The 22,144-nt window shown below is 40.2% G+C and overlaps 1 protein-coding gene across 1 annotated transcript; it reads left to right on the forward strand.

Moving 5' to 3' along the window:
• The first annotated feature begins 5,643 nt into the window (after nucleotides 1-5,643).
• On the forward strand, nucleotides 5,644-11,755 carry IL2 (interleukin 2). Its single transcript, XM_036762518.1, has 4 exons — nucleotides 5,644-5,835; nucleotides 5,931-5,978; nucleotides 8,707-8,844; nucleotides 11,368-11,755. Exons 1-4 carry the CDS (start codon nucleotides 5,695-5,697, stop codon nucleotides 11,470-11,472), a joined length of 432 nt encoding a protein of 143 aa, XP_036618413.1. The 5' UTR covers nucleotides 5,644-5,694; the 3' UTR covers nucleotides 11,473-11,755.
• Nucleotides 11,756-22,144: the final 10,389 nt, after the last annotated feature.

Raw genomic sequence — 22,144 nt, forward strand, 5'->3', positions numbered from 1 at the left:
AGATTTGGGCCAGAAAAAAAGATTCTAGGAACGTTTCATTTCCAAGGATTAGGAAGGATGTGATATTGGGTCAGTATCCACTGGTGCTGCTGCCTCCTTTCTGCCTTGGAGGTTGGGCAAGTTCACTCCCTAAAAAGTCAGGGAGCTAAGGCTTGATTGGATCAGAAAGCTTTGGCTCAAGACAGTTTCCCAATGGCCTTTGGCCATATTGATGTGGCTTCCTGGTAGGTACACACACACAGGGGTGTGTGTATACATCTATATCAAGACAGGCACACACACACACACACATACACACACCCATATATGCAATACAACATATATGTATATTCATTGTGTGTACATACATGTGCATGTAGATATATACTGCAACATATAGTACGCGTGTTTATACATATATATCTATACACACATATACATCCCTAACATCTGTCCTGAGCTCCAGTCTCTTGTGATCAACTAACTTGCCTTTTAGACACCTCAAACTGGATGTGCCATAGGCATCTCCAAATCAACATGTATATAACATTTTCCCCCAGACCCACTCTTCTTTCCAGCCAACCTCTTACTGTCAAGGGTACCGCCATCCTTCCAGTCACTGAGCCTTACAAGCCAGGGGTCATCTCCTCCCTCTCACACTCAACCCTCCAAATCCAATCCATCACAAAATACTTCTCTCTCACCCTCACACCTCCTGTCTACGGCCCCTCGTCTGCACCCATCCAGCTCCGGCTGTAGTTCAGAGCCTCATCACCTCTTATCCGGACTATTGTCATAGCCTTCCTGCCTCCAGTCTCCCCCTACTCCACTCCATCCTCCCTTCGGCAGCCAGAGTGCCTTTTCATAAAGTGGGACTTTTTATAAATGTTACCTCCGTCCTTGCCCCCCAACTCGATGAGCTCCTGGGGCTTCCCATGACCTACAGGAGCAAATGTCGGCTCCTCTGTTTGGAACTGAAATCTCTTCACAGCCTCCAGGCTCCGCTTTTCCAGTCTTCTTATACTTGGGGGTTAGCACTGCCGGCCTCCTGGCAGCTCCTCAGATGGGCCGTTCTCCCCTCTCAGCAGCCACGCACTGGCTGGCCCCCCTGCCTGGAATGCTCTGCCCTCTCACCGCCACCTCATAACTTCCTTCCTGACTCAGTTCAGACCCCAGCTTCTGCAGGTGGTCTTTTCTGGCTCCCTCCCAACCACACCCCACAGCTGCAATGTCTTCTCTCTGACACTGCCTTCTCTCTCTCTATTTCATAGCTGCTAGTTATTTGCATGGTGCCTCCCTTTCGAATGTAAGCCCCTTCAGAGCAGGGTCTGTTTTTGTCTTTGTAACTCCAGTGTCCAACATAGTGCATGGCACATAGTAAGCGCTGAAGAAGTGTTTGCTGAGCAGATTAATGATGGATGAATACAGAAGTGTGTAAGAGCAGGGGAACTAACATGCAAAAGGAGCTGTGCTTGGCAAGAAACTCTAAGAATGGATTTTGCAACTATACTGGGGAAAAGAGGATCATAGAAGGGATGGTGCTCACGCTGTACATCTATTATGTTTTCTTCACACTGTGCATCTACTATCTCTCGCTGTCACTGGAAGACCAATCCATCTCCTTTGTGAAACTCATTTTTCCTCTGATACATACATACATACCTACCTGATGCCACTGTTGAAAATGAGTGCCAGTAAACTTCTGGCCCCAAGCACCCCACCGCTGACCTTTGGGACAACTATAACTTTCTTCTTCGGCAACTGTGGTGTGACAGAGTTTCCAACCACATGGCATCACTGGGCAGAATATCCATGTTAAAAACCTGGGTTTTTTTCTGATTATTTGTACTTTTTGCTTGTTCTCCTAATAGGAATGATAAAGCAGAATCAGTAATGAAGACTAGGGTACCAGTTCTTTTGCCAATCAGAACTTCTCTTCTCAATGAACAAAACGGGATTCTGGTTATTCTCAGACACGCATGCATTCATACATATTTTTGTGCCAAGGATTGACTGGATCCAACTCACTGACAATCTGCAGTGCTCATTCCACATACAGTACTGATGCACCTAGACTATATCACCCAGCTGGGCAAATCACTTAACCTTGGTTTCCCCATCTGTAAAACGGGGATAACAATAGCCCCTACCTTGTAGGGTTCTTGTGAGAATCAAGTGAGACAATATTTATAAAGAGCTTAGCAGAGCGCCTGGCACATAGAAGGTAAGATATAAATATTTATTATTACTGTTACCCAAAGTATGAAGGCATATCCCTTGAAGATGCCACAGTCCAGACTTTAGTTATCTTGTCAGGTCAGCAGCATGGATTAGTGGATAGAGAATGCTGGCCCTGGATCCAGGAAGACTTGGGGTCAAATGCCACTTCTAACACAAGATGGGTGATCATGAGCGAATGACTTCACTTGTCTGAGTCTCGGGCCAATCTCCAAGACTTATCTAATAAGTCACAGACTGGTTGCACCCTCCCTCCCAGAAATCCCAGATAGTTGACGTGTACATGACATATCCTTCCTCCCCACTCCACCCCTGAAGTAACTATCTCATTCATTCTCATCTCCCTATCCCAGGGGAATGACATAGTAAGAAATACTTATGACTCTTAAGAAATACTTGATGTATTGAGTTAAATGAAATGTTTCTCCTTTCCTCAGAGAACGATAGGATTGTTATAAATCAAAATAAGAAACGTATTAAAGAGTTGTTTCTAGGATATGACAATATCAACCAAGCAGAGGGCTAGAGAGAACAGCCCAACCAATGTCCCCTCCCACCAAGTGCTTACTGAGCACTGTGCTAAAGAGAAGGCTTCGGATGACTGATCAGTAAAGCTACCACATGGTTGGGAAAGGCTATTCAACATTCTACCCCAGGTCAGTTTTCGCTGGGCAACATTCATTCCATCTTCAAAGAGAAAGTCAGAGGTATGTCACTCTAGTCGTGGTTAATAGAGTACACTGACAACATAACCACTGCAGCCAGAAGTCAGCCTATGTGTCAGAGTCAAGGTAAAAAGCGAAAGTATGTCAGAAGGACGAGCATCTCCTTCATCGTTTCAAAAACTAAAGAGTTCAGCTGCCTCCTGCACAGGTAGGTAGTGCCAGCTGCCCAACTGCGAAGCGAGGCTGGACTCTTTGGGGCCTTCCCCAACTCAAATGGAAAGAGTTATGGAATTTTGAAGACTAAGACTCTGTGAGAACATCAAAGGTCTCATTGGAAAGGCTCCCACACAGAAAATTGTGTGGGCCTTCCTTTTTCCACTCTGGAAGGGTGACTGAGCTAAAAATGGCAGGATGAGCCCATGAGCACCTCACCCAGCTATCACAAAGTTGATGCTAGGAGGATTAAGCAGCCCTTCCCCACCACGAAAGACGAACGTTGTGGTTTAGACTTGGAAGGTCCAAGATGAGCTTGTATTTTCTGCTAGCCAGAAGAGTAGTCATGGAATGTGCCCTTTGAGGCTGTCATTGTCCATAAGTCCCTTGTTATCCATATCTCCATTTGAGGAGCTATGACTCTTGACCAAGGTTTATAATGGTGATTCTGTATTAATTATAAAAATACTAGCTCACTTTGTGTGGGATTTTCCAAAGTGTTTTCCCAAGAGAGGAAGTGCATGGATTGGGAGTCCCTTTGCCAAGCTCCTCTTATAAGCAAGGAGACTGAAGCTCAGAGAAGGCCCTGGCTCAAAGCCACCTGGCCACCAAGACTTGGAGAGAGTTTTTCTGACTCTGAGTTCCATGTTCTTCCCACCAAACTGTACAGAAAATAGATAGACAGAGAGATGATAGAGGCAGACAGGCAAATAGATGGATAGAGGTAAATGAAACAAATGAGCTCAGCAGCGTTATCTATTAGGCAGCCGGCACAATGAGTAAGAGAACTAGACCTGGAATCAGGACCTGAATTCTAATCCTACCTCAGACATTCTCTAGCTACGTGATCCATTTAACCTAGATCAGCCTCCGTTTCCTTATCTGTATCTCAGAGGGTTGTCAGGAAGATCAAATGAGATGTCGTAGGTAAGGCGTTCATCAAATCTCAAAGAGTCAGCTATTCTTACCTCTCTCCTCAACCTCAGTTACTCTCTGGTCATGTGGTTCAGGCTCCTAGAGGCATTTTCTTTCTTTTGAGCTATGTAAGCTGTTGCTGTAGCTAAAATACCCTTCCATGAGCACCTCGGGAGAATACTCTCGTTGGCAATACCTACCTCACGGAGCTTTGGTGAGAAAGAGCTTTGTAGAACGTATAGTACTTATAGATAACATGAATGTGAATGGGGAGTAGTGAATTCTGGCAGGAAAAGAAGAAAGGACTTGGTCAGATCACACTGTATGGAAATGACCCTGACTCCTCCAGAGGGACAGCCATTAGGGAGGACTCCCCAGGAAAGAGCCCCCTCGATCAATGCTGCTCAGTCTGAGCCTAGAACAGCGGGGTCAAACAGAACACTCCTGTGTAGTTCAAACAAATTTAAAATGTAATTGAGAAATAGTTAAGAAAATAAAGGAAAATACAATAAAACCTAGATAACATTACATTTTTAAACTAAGTCAATATGGGGCCTGAAGCTCTCCTTATGTGCGCTGTTGTTGAGTCATTTTTCAGTCGTGTCCGACTCTTCATGCCCCCTTTTGAGATTTTCTCGGCAGAGACACTGGAGTGGTTTGCCATTTGCTTCTCCAGTTCCTTTTACAGATGAGGAAACTGAGACCAACAAAGTGAAGGGGCTTGCCCAGGATCACACAGCTAGCAGGTTTCTGAGGCTGGATTTGAACTCAGGTTTTCCTGACTCCAGGCCCAATGCTCTGTCCACTGCACCACCTAGTTGATTTCCATTTCTATTTGAGTTTGACTCTTTGTGCCTGGAGCCCAAGGACACGCAGCTAGCATGCATCAGATCATCTGTCTAGATGGGAGCTGGACCAGATGACTTCTGAGGCACCTTTCGGCTATGAGTCTATCTTACCTAAACGGAGTTTCTATATATTTACAGTGAGTAGAATTCAAGAAAGCATGCTTTTCTATTAACTGGCTTAACTGAATCATATTTACATGATGCTCAGCTTATAGACTGAACTGTCACTAGTTCCCCAGCTGACTGTGTAAAACAAGTAATTTCTGATCATATCACCTTGTAGGCATTAGCTCGGTCTTTGCAGGAGAAGAAAGGCAAAACCACCCTGAAACAGGAAACCAATATTCTTCCTGTTTGATCAACAAATCTAAAATTCTATTTTGTTTATCTGTTTATATTTCTCCCCTGGCACATGTCCACTGAAAGATGCTGCTCGACATGGTTTTATGACAAAGAGAAAATTTTCATGAGCAACCTCTGTAACTCCTTTGGCAGAAGGGGAGGAAAAACTGGTTCATGCTAAACTTCAAATGCAGCTAAGTAGCCCACTTAGTGTGGGCTACGGTAACCAAGAGGGATTTCACCGCATCCATTCAGTCAGTGCTTACGAGGGTTAAAAGAAATTCCAAAGAGTCATCAGAACAGGAAAATGAAAGGTAATGATTCTTGCCACACAGGTAAAGAAAGGCCTTTGAAAATGTGTAATATGTAAAATTCTTTAACACCCCCAGGATACTTTTTCCAGAATTAACAATATAAATTGTCCCTCTGGTTCAGGGACTTCCATTCCACTCTCTAATCACTACTCAGAGTAAGCTGGTTACTCAGCTCCTGACATGATGAACACGGTTCCGCTCCTGTCCTGTATTGCACTAACTCTTGTTCTGGCTGCCAATGGGGCACCAACATCGCGTCCTCCCACCACTGTGCTGCAGTTCGTACTAGATGACTTAACGTTGCTCACAGAGAAACTCAAGGTAAGTATCTTGCTGGTTTTTAAAACCTAAAAATACTGTACTGAATTTGTTCTCATGGGATGTTCATTTTGTTAATGGCATTTTTACTTCCTTAGAATGTATCGGAGAGGATGAAGGGATATGAACTCCACATCCCAAGTAATGTAAGTAACATTTTCCATACTGAATTTTGGAGCTTTTCAAGTTACAATCATTAGGAAATAGAATTTTTTGCAAAGCTATTTATCTGATGACTTTAGTACCCAAGATTTAGGTCTGCTCTAGGGGAATGTGTCAAAAAATTATTCTGCGCTTTCTAAGTGCAAAACAATCAACTTAGGGTTATATGTAGTTGGGTAGATAGATAACACTTATCTATATCTTCTCACCCCACAGAAATTGAAAAAGAAAATGAGGTAGAACATCTAGTTTTCTTTCGGAGCAGTGTTTTATTTTCTAATAGATGACTTGGTTGTTTTAGATTATATAAATGCTTAAAATGTGTTTTCAAAACTGGAAATCAATATTGCTTATAGCACTGTATTGGACCCAAGGGTCAAATGAGATCCGATGTATTAAATGTGTAACAAAGTTTGAAGTCCTGAATAAGTATCAGCTGTTATCATGATTACTCAGGGGTAGCCAGGTGTATTCAACACCCCCACCAACCCCACCCTCCCAACAGGAGTCAGGAACATAGAGTCAAATCAGCCCCCAACACACAACGCTTGTGTAACCCTGGGCCAATCACAAGTTAGAGAAGACTGCTGATGTGTATTAGCGGAAGGGGTTTCCTTCAGTGTGGTATTAACCCACACCAATGAAATGACAGACTCTCAGATCTTTACCGATCTATCTGTATACACACATGTTCATAGATAATCATTATATCACACGAATGGCAAAGTTTCACAAGAAACCAGGCAGATTCTCATTCTGTGTGGGGACAGCAAATGTTCTTGAGAATAGGGTAGAGACTGGGCCTGTGATGTCATTAAGATAAGGAACTCCCAGGTGAGGACACTCTCTTGGTGATTCAGATGGGCACTTTCTCTAAGTTTACCAGATTGCCAAAGGAATCCAAGATTTAAACAAACTTAAGAAATCCTGTGCTGGCTTCCTTCACCCCCTACCCCATCTCTGTCTCCATCTATACATGTATTTATATATACAGAGATGTGCATATATGTATGAATATGTCACACACACACACATGAAAATCTCATTTGATTCTCCCAGGTCTGTGAGGTAGGTGTTATTCTCATTCTCATTTTACAGGTGATATTAATGAGGCTGGGAGAGATTAAGGGACCTGCCCAGAGCCACACAACTAGAAAGAATCAGAGATGAGGTTTGAACATGGCAGGGTCCTTCCATCTCCAAAGCCCAGAACCAGTAGGCAACCTAGCTATCTCTGATGGTACCTGAGTCTAACCTGGAATGAAGCTAAATAGGAGAGGCTGAGATGAAGGAGGAATGTGCTCTAGGCATGAAGGCTGTCTCTGCTAAAGCACAGAGATGGGAAAAGAGGGAAAAGCCATGTTCAGGGAACTAACTGCCAGGGTCCAGTTTGACTTGAACACAGGCTGCATAAAGGGGCATAATGTGGCCTCAGTCTGAAAAGGTGCACTGAAATCAAACTAGAGACAGCACAAAAAGCTCCTCTGAGCAAAAGCTTTTAGAAAGGCTTCCAGTATTTCATTAATGGCCTGAAACACAGAGAACACTGGACTGTCAGAAAGACCTAGATTCAAATCCTGCCTCTTACTCTAAGCAGCCCAGTGTGTCAGTCAACCTCTTTCAGTTTGTTTTCCCATCTTTAAAAAGGAAATAATAATTTCACTTACCTCAAAGGTTGTGAGGACCATATGCAATGATGTAGGTAGCCCGCTTTATAGATATTGGCTATTATTATTAATTATTACTCTCTCATAAAAGAGAGAACCAAAAGATTGGTGTTCTAGTCTCATCTCTGATGCTAACTACATTTATGACCTTTATTGAAACAGTCACTTAAACTCTCTAAATTAATTTCCTCATTTGAAGAAAGAAAGAAAGGAAGGAAGGAAGGAAGGAAGAAAACAACCTTTGTCCAGTTCACGGTTGTTGTCTGGAACTAGATCTAGATTTAGATACATAGATATGTAGACAAATGAAATGTTAGCATAAACATATGTACATGTGTATATACTAGCATTTGTATAATGCTTTATGCTTTGTAAGACACTTTACAAATATCATCACAGTTCTTATCCTCCCAACAGCCATGACAGGCAGTTGCTAGTATTATCCTCATTCTACAGAGGCAGATACAGATACATGAGGAAACTGAGGCAAATAAGGTTAAGTGACTTGCCCAAGGTCACACAACTAATAAGTGTCTGAGGTTGGATTTTAATTCAGGTCTTCCTGACTCCCACACTCTATCCACTGTGCCACCTAAAAGCCTCTTATGTGTGAAAGTGGTTTGTAAACTACAAGGCACTATGTAAATCTGAGATTATTAGTGTTAATGGAAAATTGAATGTAAGGTTTAAAGCAAGTAAGTTATTTCAGAATCTTTCACATGTGATGTATTTTGAGGTTGTAGCTGGAGAAAAATGTAGCAATAAAAACAAAGAAACAAATATTTAACACTTGGTTATATGTAACATGACCACAGTTATATGTAAAACCGCATAAACAAAGCCTGGTCTAATTCCTATACTATAATCAATCTTCAGAGTATGGAAGGGAGAAAACCTGACCTACCCTTATCCTCTGGAGAGGGGATGAGGATAGTTCTCCATTCAGCAGCTTTCCCCTCCCTGGGATTACAGAATTTCAACTTGTGACATACAAGTTTTTAAAAAAAGGTTCATGTAAAAATGACTCTTACTCTCTTGACTCCAGACCAGCAGCATTGAAGCTCTGCAGTGTTTCACTAAAGAACTGAAACCTGTGGCCGGTGCGTTGAAATATGAATCAGAAGATGCTCAGAAAATTCAGGAAGACATCAACAACATTAATGTGAATGTTAATAGATTAACGGTAAGGACATTATTATTATTTTTTATTTCTTGGAAACTTAATACAAGAGAAAAGATACTATATCCCAAAGACCCACAAGATTGAACAACAGTCTAGACTAGTGACTGTGATATAGGATTAAGAGGTATTCATACTGCTGGTGTTTTGGGACATAACACCTATATATTTGACTATCATACCCGTGTTTAAAATTAATCACTTAATGTCACTTTTTTACTGAGAAATCTTGGAAGTGACATTATTTTGGGGGCATTTTTGTTCTGGTTGATAAGCTTGAAGTAAAGTATAAAATACAGTGTTCCCTCCTACACATTATATTGGGGAACTCTCAATAATTTGTTGACTTCTAACCAGCTTTAACTCCTACACCAATAGTAACACCATCCTGAGAATTACAAAGAATACAGCCCATTTTCAATATCTACCATAAGGAAGATCAAGGATAATTTTTCTTTGTTGTTCAGTCGTTTCAGTTGTGTATGACTCTTTGCAATCCCATTTGGGGTTTTCCTGGCGAAGATACTAGAATGGCTTGCCATTTCCTTCTCCAGCTCCTTTTACAGATGAGAAAACTGAGGCAAACAAGGTTAAGTGACTTGCCCCAGGTCACATAGCTAGTAAGTGTTGGAGGCTGGATTTGAACTCAGGAAAATGAATCTTCCTGCCTCCAGGCCCAGCACTCTATCTACAACACCACCTAGCTGTCTCTAGTTAGGGATAATACCAGCTCAAAAATGAGAATTTAGGGAAAATAGACAAATTTATTCTTACTCAACTTGAGTAACTCAAATTACTCAATTCAGTTTAAACCTTTTCCACCCCAAACTATATGCCAGAGACTGACATCAACTGTCTTACAGTTATGAGTTTTCTTCCCCCTCTGCAAAAAGGCACTGAAGTTGCCCAAAAGGAGGCCCAAAGAATCCAAGTCACCTACAGACAATATAAATACGGTTTCAACATAAGTTCTTTTCCCAGTAATACTTTCAGGATCCTAAGGTCCTTTTACGTAAACAACAAACATGATTTAGCAGAGAACCCCAGGGATCTATGCTTAGCCCTGGGCTATTATTTTTATCACTGACTTGGGTAAAAGTATAGATGCTATGCTTATCAAATGATACAAAGGCAGGAAGAACAGTTAACCATTAGATGTTAGAATTATGATCTAAAAAGATTTCAACAAGCCAACACATTGGGCCAAACCTAATAAAATTAAATTCGGTATGGATGAGAATACACAAGTACAAGACGAGTATGGTATATAATTAAATAGCAATTAATCTGGGGGAAAAAAGATCAGTGGGCTTATTGGACTGCAATCTTAAATTCTATCCACTAAGTTCTATTGAGTTCTTTCCACTGTACAACCAAGGGGATCCTTTATTATATTACTTTTGGGTCCTCTAAAGTAGTGTTCCTAGCTTAGTAACTGGGTATACCTGCAGGGGTTAAAAACTTTTCCCTTACACTCCATTGTAGACCAAAGTATCTTCCTTCTCATCTTGGCAGCTAATTTTATTTATTGCAAAAGAATAAAGTCTTTCTTTCAGCAGAGCAAGCAGTACAAGGTCATTAGGTAGCATGTCTTCCACAGGTCAAGAATTCTAAGTATTGTGTTAGGCCACTGGGTGAGGGACCAGTAGCACAGAAGCAGTTAGGCACTGTCCTTCCTGACCCCCAAATCCACTCTAAATCAGGTTAGGGTTTTGCTCAGTGGTCTATCACTGCAACTTCAGGGAAACCAGTAGAGTAAGAATGAACATGGACCATCAACAAAAAAGTGAACAGCTATAACCAGGGGTGTGTGTGTGTGTGTGTGTGTGTGTGTGTGTGTGTGTGTGTGGGCATCCATAGAAAATTCACACATACAGAAGGAGAGAGGTAAAACACAGGTTTGAGAACAGTGCAAAATGAATCAAGATTTATCTAGTACCATGATTTTAAAGTTAGTTTTTTTCATAAATGTTAAAAGACTATTTTCATACTTAATGTAATATGGGGTGGGGGGAGATGGCATTGAGCTTCTGACACAACAAACCAAAGAAATATCTTAGTTTTATACCATTATCAAAGACTTCTAAAGTACCGATAAATATGAATAAATTATTCTAATATTCAAAATGTTTGGTATTAGTGACCAACCTCTAGCTAAACTGACATGTTGCAGACCTGGTGTTGGTCTGTCTATGTGTCTATCATCCACTGTAGTTTAGACAGACTCATCACCAGGTCAGCTGCAGGGCAATGAACTGGGGGTGGGGGTGGTAGTTTTTACTCTCAAAGACTGCATACTATGTTGTAAGGGGGTTATAATACACTTCAGAGAAAGCATGCCCACACCTCAAAAGCTACAGCAAAGGCTTATGGTCCTGAAGTAAGACTGCTTGGGGTTTGAAAAGACACAGTTCTGGATTGGGTGGATTGGGTAGGGTCTGCTCTCCCTAACAAGAAGCTCATTTAAAAGTCATTTGTGAGGAGTCACGTGGCATTGCCTTTTTTGTTTGTTTGTTTTTGCTTTAGGGACCAGAAACAACACAGTGTCACTACGCCTCCAAGAAGAAGATTGAAGGGTTTTTCACAGAATTTATTTCATTCTGCCAAAAACTCATGGGTTTAACTCGATGATTACTTACCCGATTCTCTGGATGAAGTTATTTATTGAAATATTTAAATTTTATAATTTATTTCTGAATGTGTGGTTTACGATCTTTTACTGCTGTTGGTCTTAGTTGTCGGATAATGAACACAATAGATCTTATGATCCTAACTGTAAGCCCTAGGGGCTCAAAAACTACTTTATCTTTAAGTTATCATCTCAAAAATTATTTATTAAATTATAAGTTGTTAAATGTGATGTCTGTGTAGGTCGGTAAAGTTATTTAATAAATTTGATGATGGATAACAACAAGCCCGGTTACTCTGCATATTTGTCGTGTATACATAGAAGGCGCTCAAATATTCCCTGATTTTTTTTAACTAATTTTTTAAATAAAACATGGATCTGTTTCACTTCCCACCAGCTGGGATATGTAAGGAATAAGGAAGTGGGTTTTCTTCTTAGGATCTTCCCAGTGAAAGACAGTAAAGATATTGGACAATAACTTGAGGGAATGGCAATGATAAATGAAGGTTACAGACAGCAGAGACCTAGGCATGTTTGCAGGCATCAGGGAAGGAACCTGTACAGATGGAAAGTCTAAAGCTTGAGATAAGGAGTAGAGGAGGGGAATGGAATGACTGAGAGACATATATCTAAAGCAGGAGTTCTTAACCTAAGATTTTTGATATCTATATTTCAATAGAAGCAGTTTCATTTCTAACTCTATGTATTCATTTTATCCATTTAAAAACATGATTCTGAGGAGCTCATGGGCTTCACCTGATTGCTTAAAGGGTCCACAGCACAAAAAAATGGTTAATAATCCCTGACAGAAGGAACAAGATGGCATGGAATTTAAGCCAGAAATAAAAAGGGTAGCCTTGAGAAAGAAGGGACTCCTCAGCCTCTGAGGTGGAAGAGGAGAAACTGGTCAACAGAAGCAATATGGTTGAGCAGATAAAAGTGCTGGACTTGAAATCAGGAAGACCAAACCCCACCCACTTAATGCCTGTATGACCCCAGTTAAGTCTATTCATCTCCCAAATAAGGGGGTTACACTAGATGGCTGTGAGAGTCCCTAATCCTAAAAAGATGCAGAGAGGAAGGAATTACAGTAGGGGAGAGGAGAGCTCATGACTTAGGGAGGAGGCAAGGTCATCTGTTATTCTAGGGGTGGGCTGGGATAGTGCTGGGGACCTGAGAAGAGGTAAGGCCATTGAGATGCTACAGGAGGGTGTTAGCAAGTCAGGGAAGACTAAAAGCTGTGCATCAATACATATCAGCTGGAAAGAATGGGGGATGCCTGTGGGGTGCCGTTTGGAGATTCCTCATCCTCCTCTGCCATTCGTCATTCTGCAACCCAAATCTCAGTTATTTTACACACGAGGGGTTCTTAACCTTCCTGTGTCATGGACCCCTTTCTTTGGCAGTTTGGTGAAACCAATGGGCTTCTTCTCAGAATCATATTTTAAAATCCATAATAATATACATAGGATTACAAAAGAAACCAGTAATATGAAAAGACAGTTATCAAAATGCTTTAAAAACAAGTTCATGCAACCCCAAGGTAAGAGCCATTGCCTAGGTCCCTGGCCCAACACAGAATGCCTAGATGGCAAGATATCCAAGGAAAATGGCAGGATGTGGTAAGAAGGACGGGCTGGAGAGAGTGGGTGAGGGAAGTCTGCCCTCTCTCATCCGCAATCCACACAGCTCAGCCTAAGCACGGGCTGGAATTGCAGCCCACAGATCTGTCGTGAGGACCAAACAAGATGGACATGAAAACGTTCTGAAAAGGGGCCAACAACTATAAGACATTATAAACTAATGAAAAGGGCTTACTTTGTAATTCTCTCTCTACCATTTTAGGGCATTCAACCAAATATTGAATCTCTATGATTCAACTATGAAATGTGCTTGTTTTCATCTTTTCTAACTAAATACACAAGAACACAGTAGACTGAAAACTGGGGAGATGTTTTCCATCTTTCAGCTCAGGGCACTTTCTCTGGTTGTCTCCTGTGCCTGAAACACTCCCTCCTCCACTCTGACTACTGACCTCTCTGCCTTCCTTTAAGTGCCAATAAAATCCCATCTTCTACAGGCAGCCTTTCCTAACTCCCTTAATTATATCCTATAAAAAGCTGCTTGTATATATTTGTCTATGTGTTGTCTCCCTCATTAGATTACAAGCTCTGTGAGGGCAGGGACTGTTTTTTGCTCTTTTTGTATTCCCATTGCTTAGCACAGTGCCTGGGTCATAGTAGTCCCTTAATAAATACTGACTGATTTCCCCTTCACTGTCATGCCAATCTTTGGCTGCTGTCAGTGTTCTTGTCTCTGGGACCTCCCTACCACATGCTAATCTGCTATGAGCTGGGAAGCAAGAAAACTAAACCTGTAACAATAGACTCAGGATCTTAGCTATATTGGATAACTTGGCCAGAAGTTGCATATTCAGATGAAAATTAACTGCCAACATTTCCCAGGCATTTTCCCCCTAAAACAAAAGGTCCCTTCCCGATCTCCATTTCTTCTTTTCTAGATGTTCTAAAAAAAATAAAAAAACAGACACATGATGCTTCCTGGCTTCAGCAAAAGAGAGGATTCCCCATGTCTTTAAGAGAGGAGCTCTTTTGTGGTGGCAAAGAATTAGAACCTAAGGGGGACGGCTGAATTATAGTCTATCAGTGTAATACAATGCTACAGTACTGTAAGGAACTGCTCAAGGGGACAGGTGCAGAGAAGTCTGGTAAGATTTGTACGAACTGATGCGGAGTCAAGTGAGCAGAGCCAGGAGAACAGTTTACACAGTGTCCAAGTCTCAGTGCACTGTGAGCTTTTCAGAGCTTATTTGAAACTAACCATAGCTTAAACTCGTGGGACTTGAGGAGGGAACAATATACACACTCATTTGGGTATCTTATTCCACAGGAAAGTAAGGGGAAGGGAATAAAAAAGGGGGAATGATAGAAGGGAGGGCAGATGGGGGGAGGAGGTAATCAAAAGCAAACACTTTTGAAAAGGGACAGGGTTAAGGGAGAAAAGTAAATAAAGGGAGACAGGATAAGATGGAAGGAAATATAGTTAGCCTTTCACAACATGAGTATTGTGGAAGTGTTTTACATAATGATACATGTGTGACCTATGTTGAATTGCTTGCCTTCCTAGGGAGGGTGGGTGGGAAGGAAAGAGGGGAGAGAATTTGGAACTCAAAGTTTTAAAAGCAGATGCTCAAAAAATAAGTTGTTTTTGCATGCAGCTGGGAAACAAGATACATAGGGAATTGGGCATAGAAATCTTTGTTGCCCTACAAGAAAGTAATGGGAAAGGAGATGAGGGCAGGGAGTGGGGTGACAGAAGGGAGGGCTGACTGGGGAACAAGGCAATCAAAATACATGCCATCATGGAATGGGGTGAGGGTAGAAATAGTGAGAAAATTTGTAACTCAAAATCTTATGGAAATCAATGTTGAAAACTAAAATATTAAATAAAAATGATAAAATTAAAAAAAAATAGGACCCCACAGATTGACTCTGGCTCACCTTCAGGCCATCAAACAACAGAAGTTCCATAGCACAGGGAGAGTAATGGACAGGAAAACAACTTGGAAACCCTTAAGAACTCTGATCCCCCAATGACCCACCATAGTTCCAGAGGACTTAGGCTGAAACGTACTCCCCTAATCCTGATAGAGAGGTGCCACTTGAGACATAGCTTTTGGAAATGGCTAATGCATAAAGTTGTTTTGCTTCCCCTGGCATATTTGTTGCAAGGGCTTTGTTCTTTTTTCTTTTCCAGTAGAGAAAAAGGAGGTGGGAGGGAAAGAAAATTAATTTTTTTTAAATTGAAAAAAAGAAAATTTAATTTTAAAAAGCAATGGGTTTAAGATCATAAATCAGCTTATAGCTGAGGGTCATAATTTATTTTAAATCACTAACCTTAGACGACTATGTTATTAGAAAAAAAAATTAATTCTTCTTGGTTTTGGTCTTCTCTCCTGTACTTCCTCCTTGTCAAACTCCATTACCACCCTTCTGCTCTGGCCAGGTATTCACTGAAGGAGCCACTATCATTAACATAAAGTACTTTTAATTTGCAGCAGCATGTGTAACCCTCAGCATTACCATGGAGGCCCAGCCTAGAAGAAGTGACCATCTTGCATAATGGTTGCCCAGAGATCACAAATGCCCATGCTGCTGTCCTTGAGTGGGGTTTCATAAAAGCTGTGCTAAGCCATGAGACACAAAGAAAGCATGGCAACCATGCTGGTAGTCTGGATGGGCTGAGACTGCACCTTGGGTTATTTAAACAGGGAACTGACCAACGACCTGCACCATTGCCATGCCAAGGTGGGGGTCGCAGAGCCAAAGCATGGTGAGGAGCAGAGTCACAGTAGCAGAAGAGATCAGGCACCAGTGGAAACAAGAGATCGATCATCAAGCAAGCTGGTAATCTGCCCACACTCAGTCCGACACCTTCCTTTCCCTCTTGTCTATTCCAGCTTGACAAGCAGCTGTCACCTGCCCAACATTCGACTCTTGGTTCCCCACCCTCCCAAGGGGTGACAGTCATAGATCTTGAACTGGAAGAGCCCTTAAAGGCCACCCAATCCAACTACCTCATTTTACAGATGATGAAACTGAAGCCCAGGAGATGTTATGTGACACGCCCAAGTTCATAGGATTTCAACCCAGGTGCTCTGACTCTGGAGTTTGTGCTGTTTTCAATGAAACATGATGAATAAAGAAGAGAGGGGCCTACTTATTCTGTTCACTATTACTGGCCGCCCTAGACATCTGGCATTCCAAATGAACAGTCCTTTGATTTAACTCTGCCATTTCTTTGCTTACAAATGTATTCCTATAAAATGCAGTGGCCACCTATCCAAATGAGTGCAGTCAATGACGGCAACTGGCAAGATGTAGAGGAAGAAATGAAGAAACTCCCTGAGAATTGAGGGGACAGGAGATTTTTTTCCCTCCGTGGAAGGTGGAGTAGGAGAAGATGCCAATGGAAAAGGAGAGAACATAGGAATCTTGAGTATTACTGAGACATAGAATAAGGTCAAAACAGTCCAGCCAAAGCCCCCTGGGCTAAGGCTGAGGAATCCAAGCTTTGGTGTTACTATATAGCTGGTCAGCCCCTTGGGCACTGCTGCTGCCCTAATTGGTTTTAGAGTTGTCCCAGGGCCAAGCCCAGACCCCATGGGGCCCACTCCCCCTTCTGGCTATTACACCTGGGTCCTGCATTCCACTTAAGCACCAATCACTCCAAATCCTTGACACCATGACTGTGTTCGACCATGAGGGCATACTCTTCCTATAAATCAGAACATATTCTCTCTTTGTAAAAGTGGCAGTAAGCTGTAACTGTAATTGTACACTACCACAGACATACTGATTCTGTGATGACTAACTTTGATAGACTTGCCTCTCCTCAGCAATACAAGGCTCACAGACAGCTCCAAAGGACTCATGATGGAAAAAGCTAGCTACATCCAGAGAAAGAACTGTGGAACCTGAATGCAGATTGAGGCAAAATATTTGCGCTCTCTCTCTCTCTCTCTCTTTTTTGGTTTTGTTTCTTCTCTCTCATGATTCATTCCATTGGTCATAAATCTTCTTTGCAACGCAACTATTGTGTAAATAAGTTTAATGTGAAGGTTTATGTAGAATCTATATTGGACTGCATGTTGTCTTGGGGAGGAGGGGGGAGGGGAGGGAAAGAAAGAAAATTTGAAACTCAAGAACACGGAAAACTAAGTGTTGTAAACTAAAAATAAAAAATCTAATTAAAAAAACAAAAGTCAACAATCAGATTGGTTTTTGTTTGTTTGTTTTGAGAGTAACTGATAATCAAAAAATATCATTTGCTGCCCAACTGGGCTCCGAACCATGTCCCTAAGTTTAACATGGCACCACCCAGAATTGACAGCTGAATTTGATGAAACAGTTTCTCCTGCACATTCACAAACAAATCTATAAAGCACTCTCATCTCCATTATCTCATTTCACACTTCTGTCCCCATATTTGAAACAAAACACATTTGGCTGAGTATTTTTATCCATGGTCTTAGATAAAGGCATACATTTGTAGATGACATAAAACTATTTTGTACCCAGTTTTTGTACCTACTATTTGTAGGATAAAATGAAATAATATGTTCTAAAGGGCAATTGAGCTCAGGATGCAGCCCAGGGTGACCTACACTGTAAATCTGAGCTTAACTATAAACAAAAAAGGACTGATGTTCAATAATAAAGAGGCATTTGAAACATTCTCTTTGTTTTGTACGGCATTCTTTCTATTTTATTATTTATTTCATTGCATTATTGTAATCATTTTATGGTTTTTGCCCAGTTCTACTTCTCTGCATCAGTTCCCATGTTTCTTTCGGTTATTCACACACACACACATACACTCTTATATTTAGTTATATTTCATTATATTCATAGACCCCAATTTGTTTGGCCATTTCTAAACTAATGCACCTCTACTTGATTTCTAGTTCTTTGTTACCAACACAAAGCTCTTTCATGACTATTTTGGCAGATGTGGAACCCTTCCTATCTTTGACCTCCTTGGGGTATGTGCTTAGCAGTGAGATACTGAGTCAAAAGGTCTGAATATTTTGGTCACTTTATTTTGGCATAATGCCAAATTACTCTCTGGAATCTTTGGGCCAATTCAGAGTCCCTTCTTTCTTTTCTAAAAAATATTTCTTTTCCGTTCAAAAGAATGTTTATATCACTTTCTCTCCATTTCCCTCCAAAACTATTATGAAATGCAAATTCATCACTATAAACTGCACTTGTGTGCAGGTATGCATGTATGCAAGCATTTGAAACAATCTTGAAAAGAAAACCAGACCTGACAAGATTGTTTCTTCAATACCCTTGACCACAGAAATGCCAGGAGCGGGAGGGGGCAGGGGAGGTGGACAAATACAACAGCCAGGGACAGCAACAAGGGTAGAGAGACCAGTAGGATCAAAGTTTTCTTTGTAAATATACACAAAGAGGCAGGCGTGATGGCAGAAGTCGGGAGGGGAGCCAGGTAACAGTAAAGAGGAAGATCTGGGGTATTATAGACAGAACCAACACCCTGCCTAGAGGTGAATGTGTTTTTTGTGGGATTACATCACAAAATGGGAGGGTGCATGAAGAGGGTAGGGTGTATAGAGGAGATAAGGTGAGTATGTGTTATACCCACATCAAATTAAGGCCTAGCACTCGATAGCACTTTCTAGTGAGCCCTGTGGTCTCAAGAAGAAAAGAACCTGCAAGAGAATGGGTGAGGAAGAGGGGGGAAGGATTGAAAAGGGGAAGGAGAAAGGAAGGAGGCCTTGCTTTCATGGAGGGAGGAGGTTCTAATAGGATGGCTCCTATGGGTGAAGACAGATGGTCTGTGAAGGGAGATGGGGAACTTATACTTGAACTTGGTGCTTGAAAAGACCACTCTTCCTACCTCAGGAAGTAGGAGAGTTATGACTCCTGGGGGCAACTGGCACCTTGGGGAGTGGAAAGGCATGGGCCCCGGGAGGAGATTTTGAGGAATATGGGGAAAAGAGGGTAACCATGGGAGTGGATATAGATTAGTGGTGGGCTGTATAATCAGAGATTGGGGTGGGGTGGGGGAGGTCCTACCACAAAGCAGTATTCTGCAGGAACTGGCATCATTCTGGGAGGTGTGATCAAAAAATGAAATCCATTGGTCAATCTCTACAAGGCAATAGCAGAAACTTCCCAGAGAGGAGAGTTCAGAAGGGATACTTTGGAAATTTTGGCTCCATGAGGAACACAGATAATAGAGAGAGTAGATAATTATAGGGGATATGAACTCGAAAATAAGGGTCTACAGTAGACACGAAGAGAACATGGAGAGAAAACTTCTCTTTAAAGGGGTGCAATAAATGAAATTTTTAAAACTATTGAACAGAAATAGTTGAAGAGGAAAGGAAAGAGGAATTTACTTGACTGAGAAGAAAAAGGGGGGTAGGGTTGAGAATTAAATAACCAGATAAAAGCAAGAAAGAAAAAGTAATTAATAAGCAAAACCCCAAAGAGAAAGGGGTAACAAATTTGAGGGGGGACCTGGGGGTAAGAGGAAGATCACTGTATCAGAATTCATGATTGTTATTGTTTTGGACTGCAGAAGAGAAGTGGAAATAGAGCCACCTTAAAAAAAGACTAAGTCAAAGTAACTGAAGGAATATAGTACTCTGTTTATAACAGAAGAGGCAGAAAAATTGTAACTTGGAAAAAATCCCAACATTAGAAATAGATGGAGGAAAATATAAACCTAATCCTCACAAATGGATTAAACAATCCAATAAAATGAAAAAGTTACAGACTGCACAAGAAAACAAAACCCTAAAATCTCTTGCTTACCAGAAACATTTTAAAAGCAAAGATGAATACAAAAGTGAAGGGCTGGAAAAAAAAATTACTATGCATTAAGTGATCCCCAAAAAGTAGGAGTTACAATCATGCTATCTGACAAAGCAAAAACATTCAAAAAACAACAAAAAAAGCATAAACAAGGAAACTGGATCATGCTAAAAGGAATCATACACAACAAACCGATATCAGTAATAAACTTACATGCTACAAATGCCTTAGCAACCAAATTCATAAAAGAAACATTAACTGGACTAACAAGAAGACAAATAACAGCAACAAGAAACTTCAAAATCGAGTCTTTGTTTTGGATAAGTCTAACAGAAAAATAAACAAAATGGAAAATATGAAACTGAACAAATTGCTGGAGAAACTAGAGTTAAAAGACCTATGACATCTTCTAAATGGACTGCAAAAGAATATACATATTTCTCAGCACCCTATGGAATTTTTTTTTATAAAAACTGACTATGTACAAGAGCAGAGATATTGCAAACAAATGTAAAAAGGAAGAAATAGTTAATATATATTTTATAGAAAATAACACAATTAAAAGTCACTGGTTCAGGGACCACAAATAAAAAATACAGACCTGAATGGAGGCTTAACAATGAAATCTTAAATAATGAGTGGTTCAATGAACAAGTCATAGAAACAATGAATAATTTTATGAAAAAAAGGATAATGATCAAACAATATATCAAAATTTGTGGGATGCAACTAAAGCAGTCCTCAGGGGAAAAATAACATTCCTACAAACACATATTAAAAATACAAAAAGGGAAGACTAGTGAATTGAATATATACTTTAAAAAACAGAAAGCCAACAAATGAGCAAACCTAAAATAAGCGCAAAAAAAAGAGATATTAAAAATTAGAAAATAAATAGGTAAATTGAAACAAAAATGGAAATGATAAATAAAACTAAAAGGCAGCTCTTTGCAAAGACTAATAAAGTTGACAAAACTTTAATTACTCCAATTAAAAAGATGGCAGAGAATTAAAACAATAAAATAGAAAATGAGCAATGTGAAATCACAACAAAATCAGAAGAAATGAAAGAATAATCAGAATATACTATGCATAGTTACCCGCTAACAAAACTGAGAACATAAAAGAAATACAGGAATACCATCAAAAATATAAAATACCTAGCCTAATCAAAGACTAGACAGAGATCTTAAATAATCCAGTCTCAGAAAAGGAAATAGATTTTGCTGTAAAGAAACATCAAAGAAAAAACTCCTTGTCTCACAGGATTCACAGAATGGATTCACAGAAGTCTATCAGACTTCTAGGGAACAAGTAGTACCCTCACTTCACCAGTCATTCTGAAAATTGAGAAAGCACCCTACCAGAATCCTTTTAAAAGACAAATACAGTCATAATACCTAAACCAGGGAAAGAGAAACTATAGAAGGAAAATCATAAACCAATATCATTAATGGATGATTTAAAATGTTTAAACAAAATTCTGTCAAACAATGTAGTGATTTATCTAAGAAATTATGCATTATTACCAAACGGGATTTTTTTTTAACCAGGGATGCAAGCCTGGTTAAACATAAGGAAAATAATCAACATAATTAATCACATTAAAAACTAAAACATTCAAAACCATGTGGTTATTTCAATAGATGTAGAAAAACCCTTTGACACAGTATAACACTCATTTGTGCTAAAAACTATGCAATGAATAAGCACAAAGGGACTTTTTAAATAACATAAAAAGCACCTACCTAAGACCGAAAGCAAGCATCATATGTAATGGGGATACAGTAGAACTTTTCCCAATAAATATGTGAGTGAAATAAGGATGCCCACTCTCCCCATCATTTTTTAATATAGTTCTGGAAATGCTAACAACAACAATAAGATAAGAGAAAGAAATGAAAAGCATAAAGATAGGTAAATAAGAGATAAATTCTTCCCTTTTGCTGATGATATGATGATATACTTGGAAAATCCTAGGAAATCAGCAAAGACACTGATTGAGACAATCAATAGCATCAGCAAAGTTGTAGGCTACAAAATAAACCCTAAACAATAATCAACAGCTTTTCTATATAATAACAAAGCACAGGAATAAATAATAGAAAGGGAAATCCCATTCAAAATAACTACAAAATGCATAAAAGATATGAAGACTGATCCTTCAAAGAACATAAAAGACTTGTATAGGTTTAATTTCACATGCTAGAAGAATATGCAGTGCTGATGGCTAGGCTGTATCAATTGATAAAAATGACAATACTATCAAAATTAATTTATACTTTTAATGCAATACCAAACAAAT

Source organism: Trichosurus vulpecula, chromosome 6, assembly GCF_011100635.1.
Source record: "Trichosurus vulpecula isolate mTriVul1 chromosome 6, mTriVul1.pri, whole genome shotgun sequence".
In the NCBI taxonomy this organism is placed as follows: Eukaryota; Metazoa; Chordata; class Mammalia; order Diprotodontia; family Phalangeridae; genus Trichosurus; species Trichosurus vulpecula.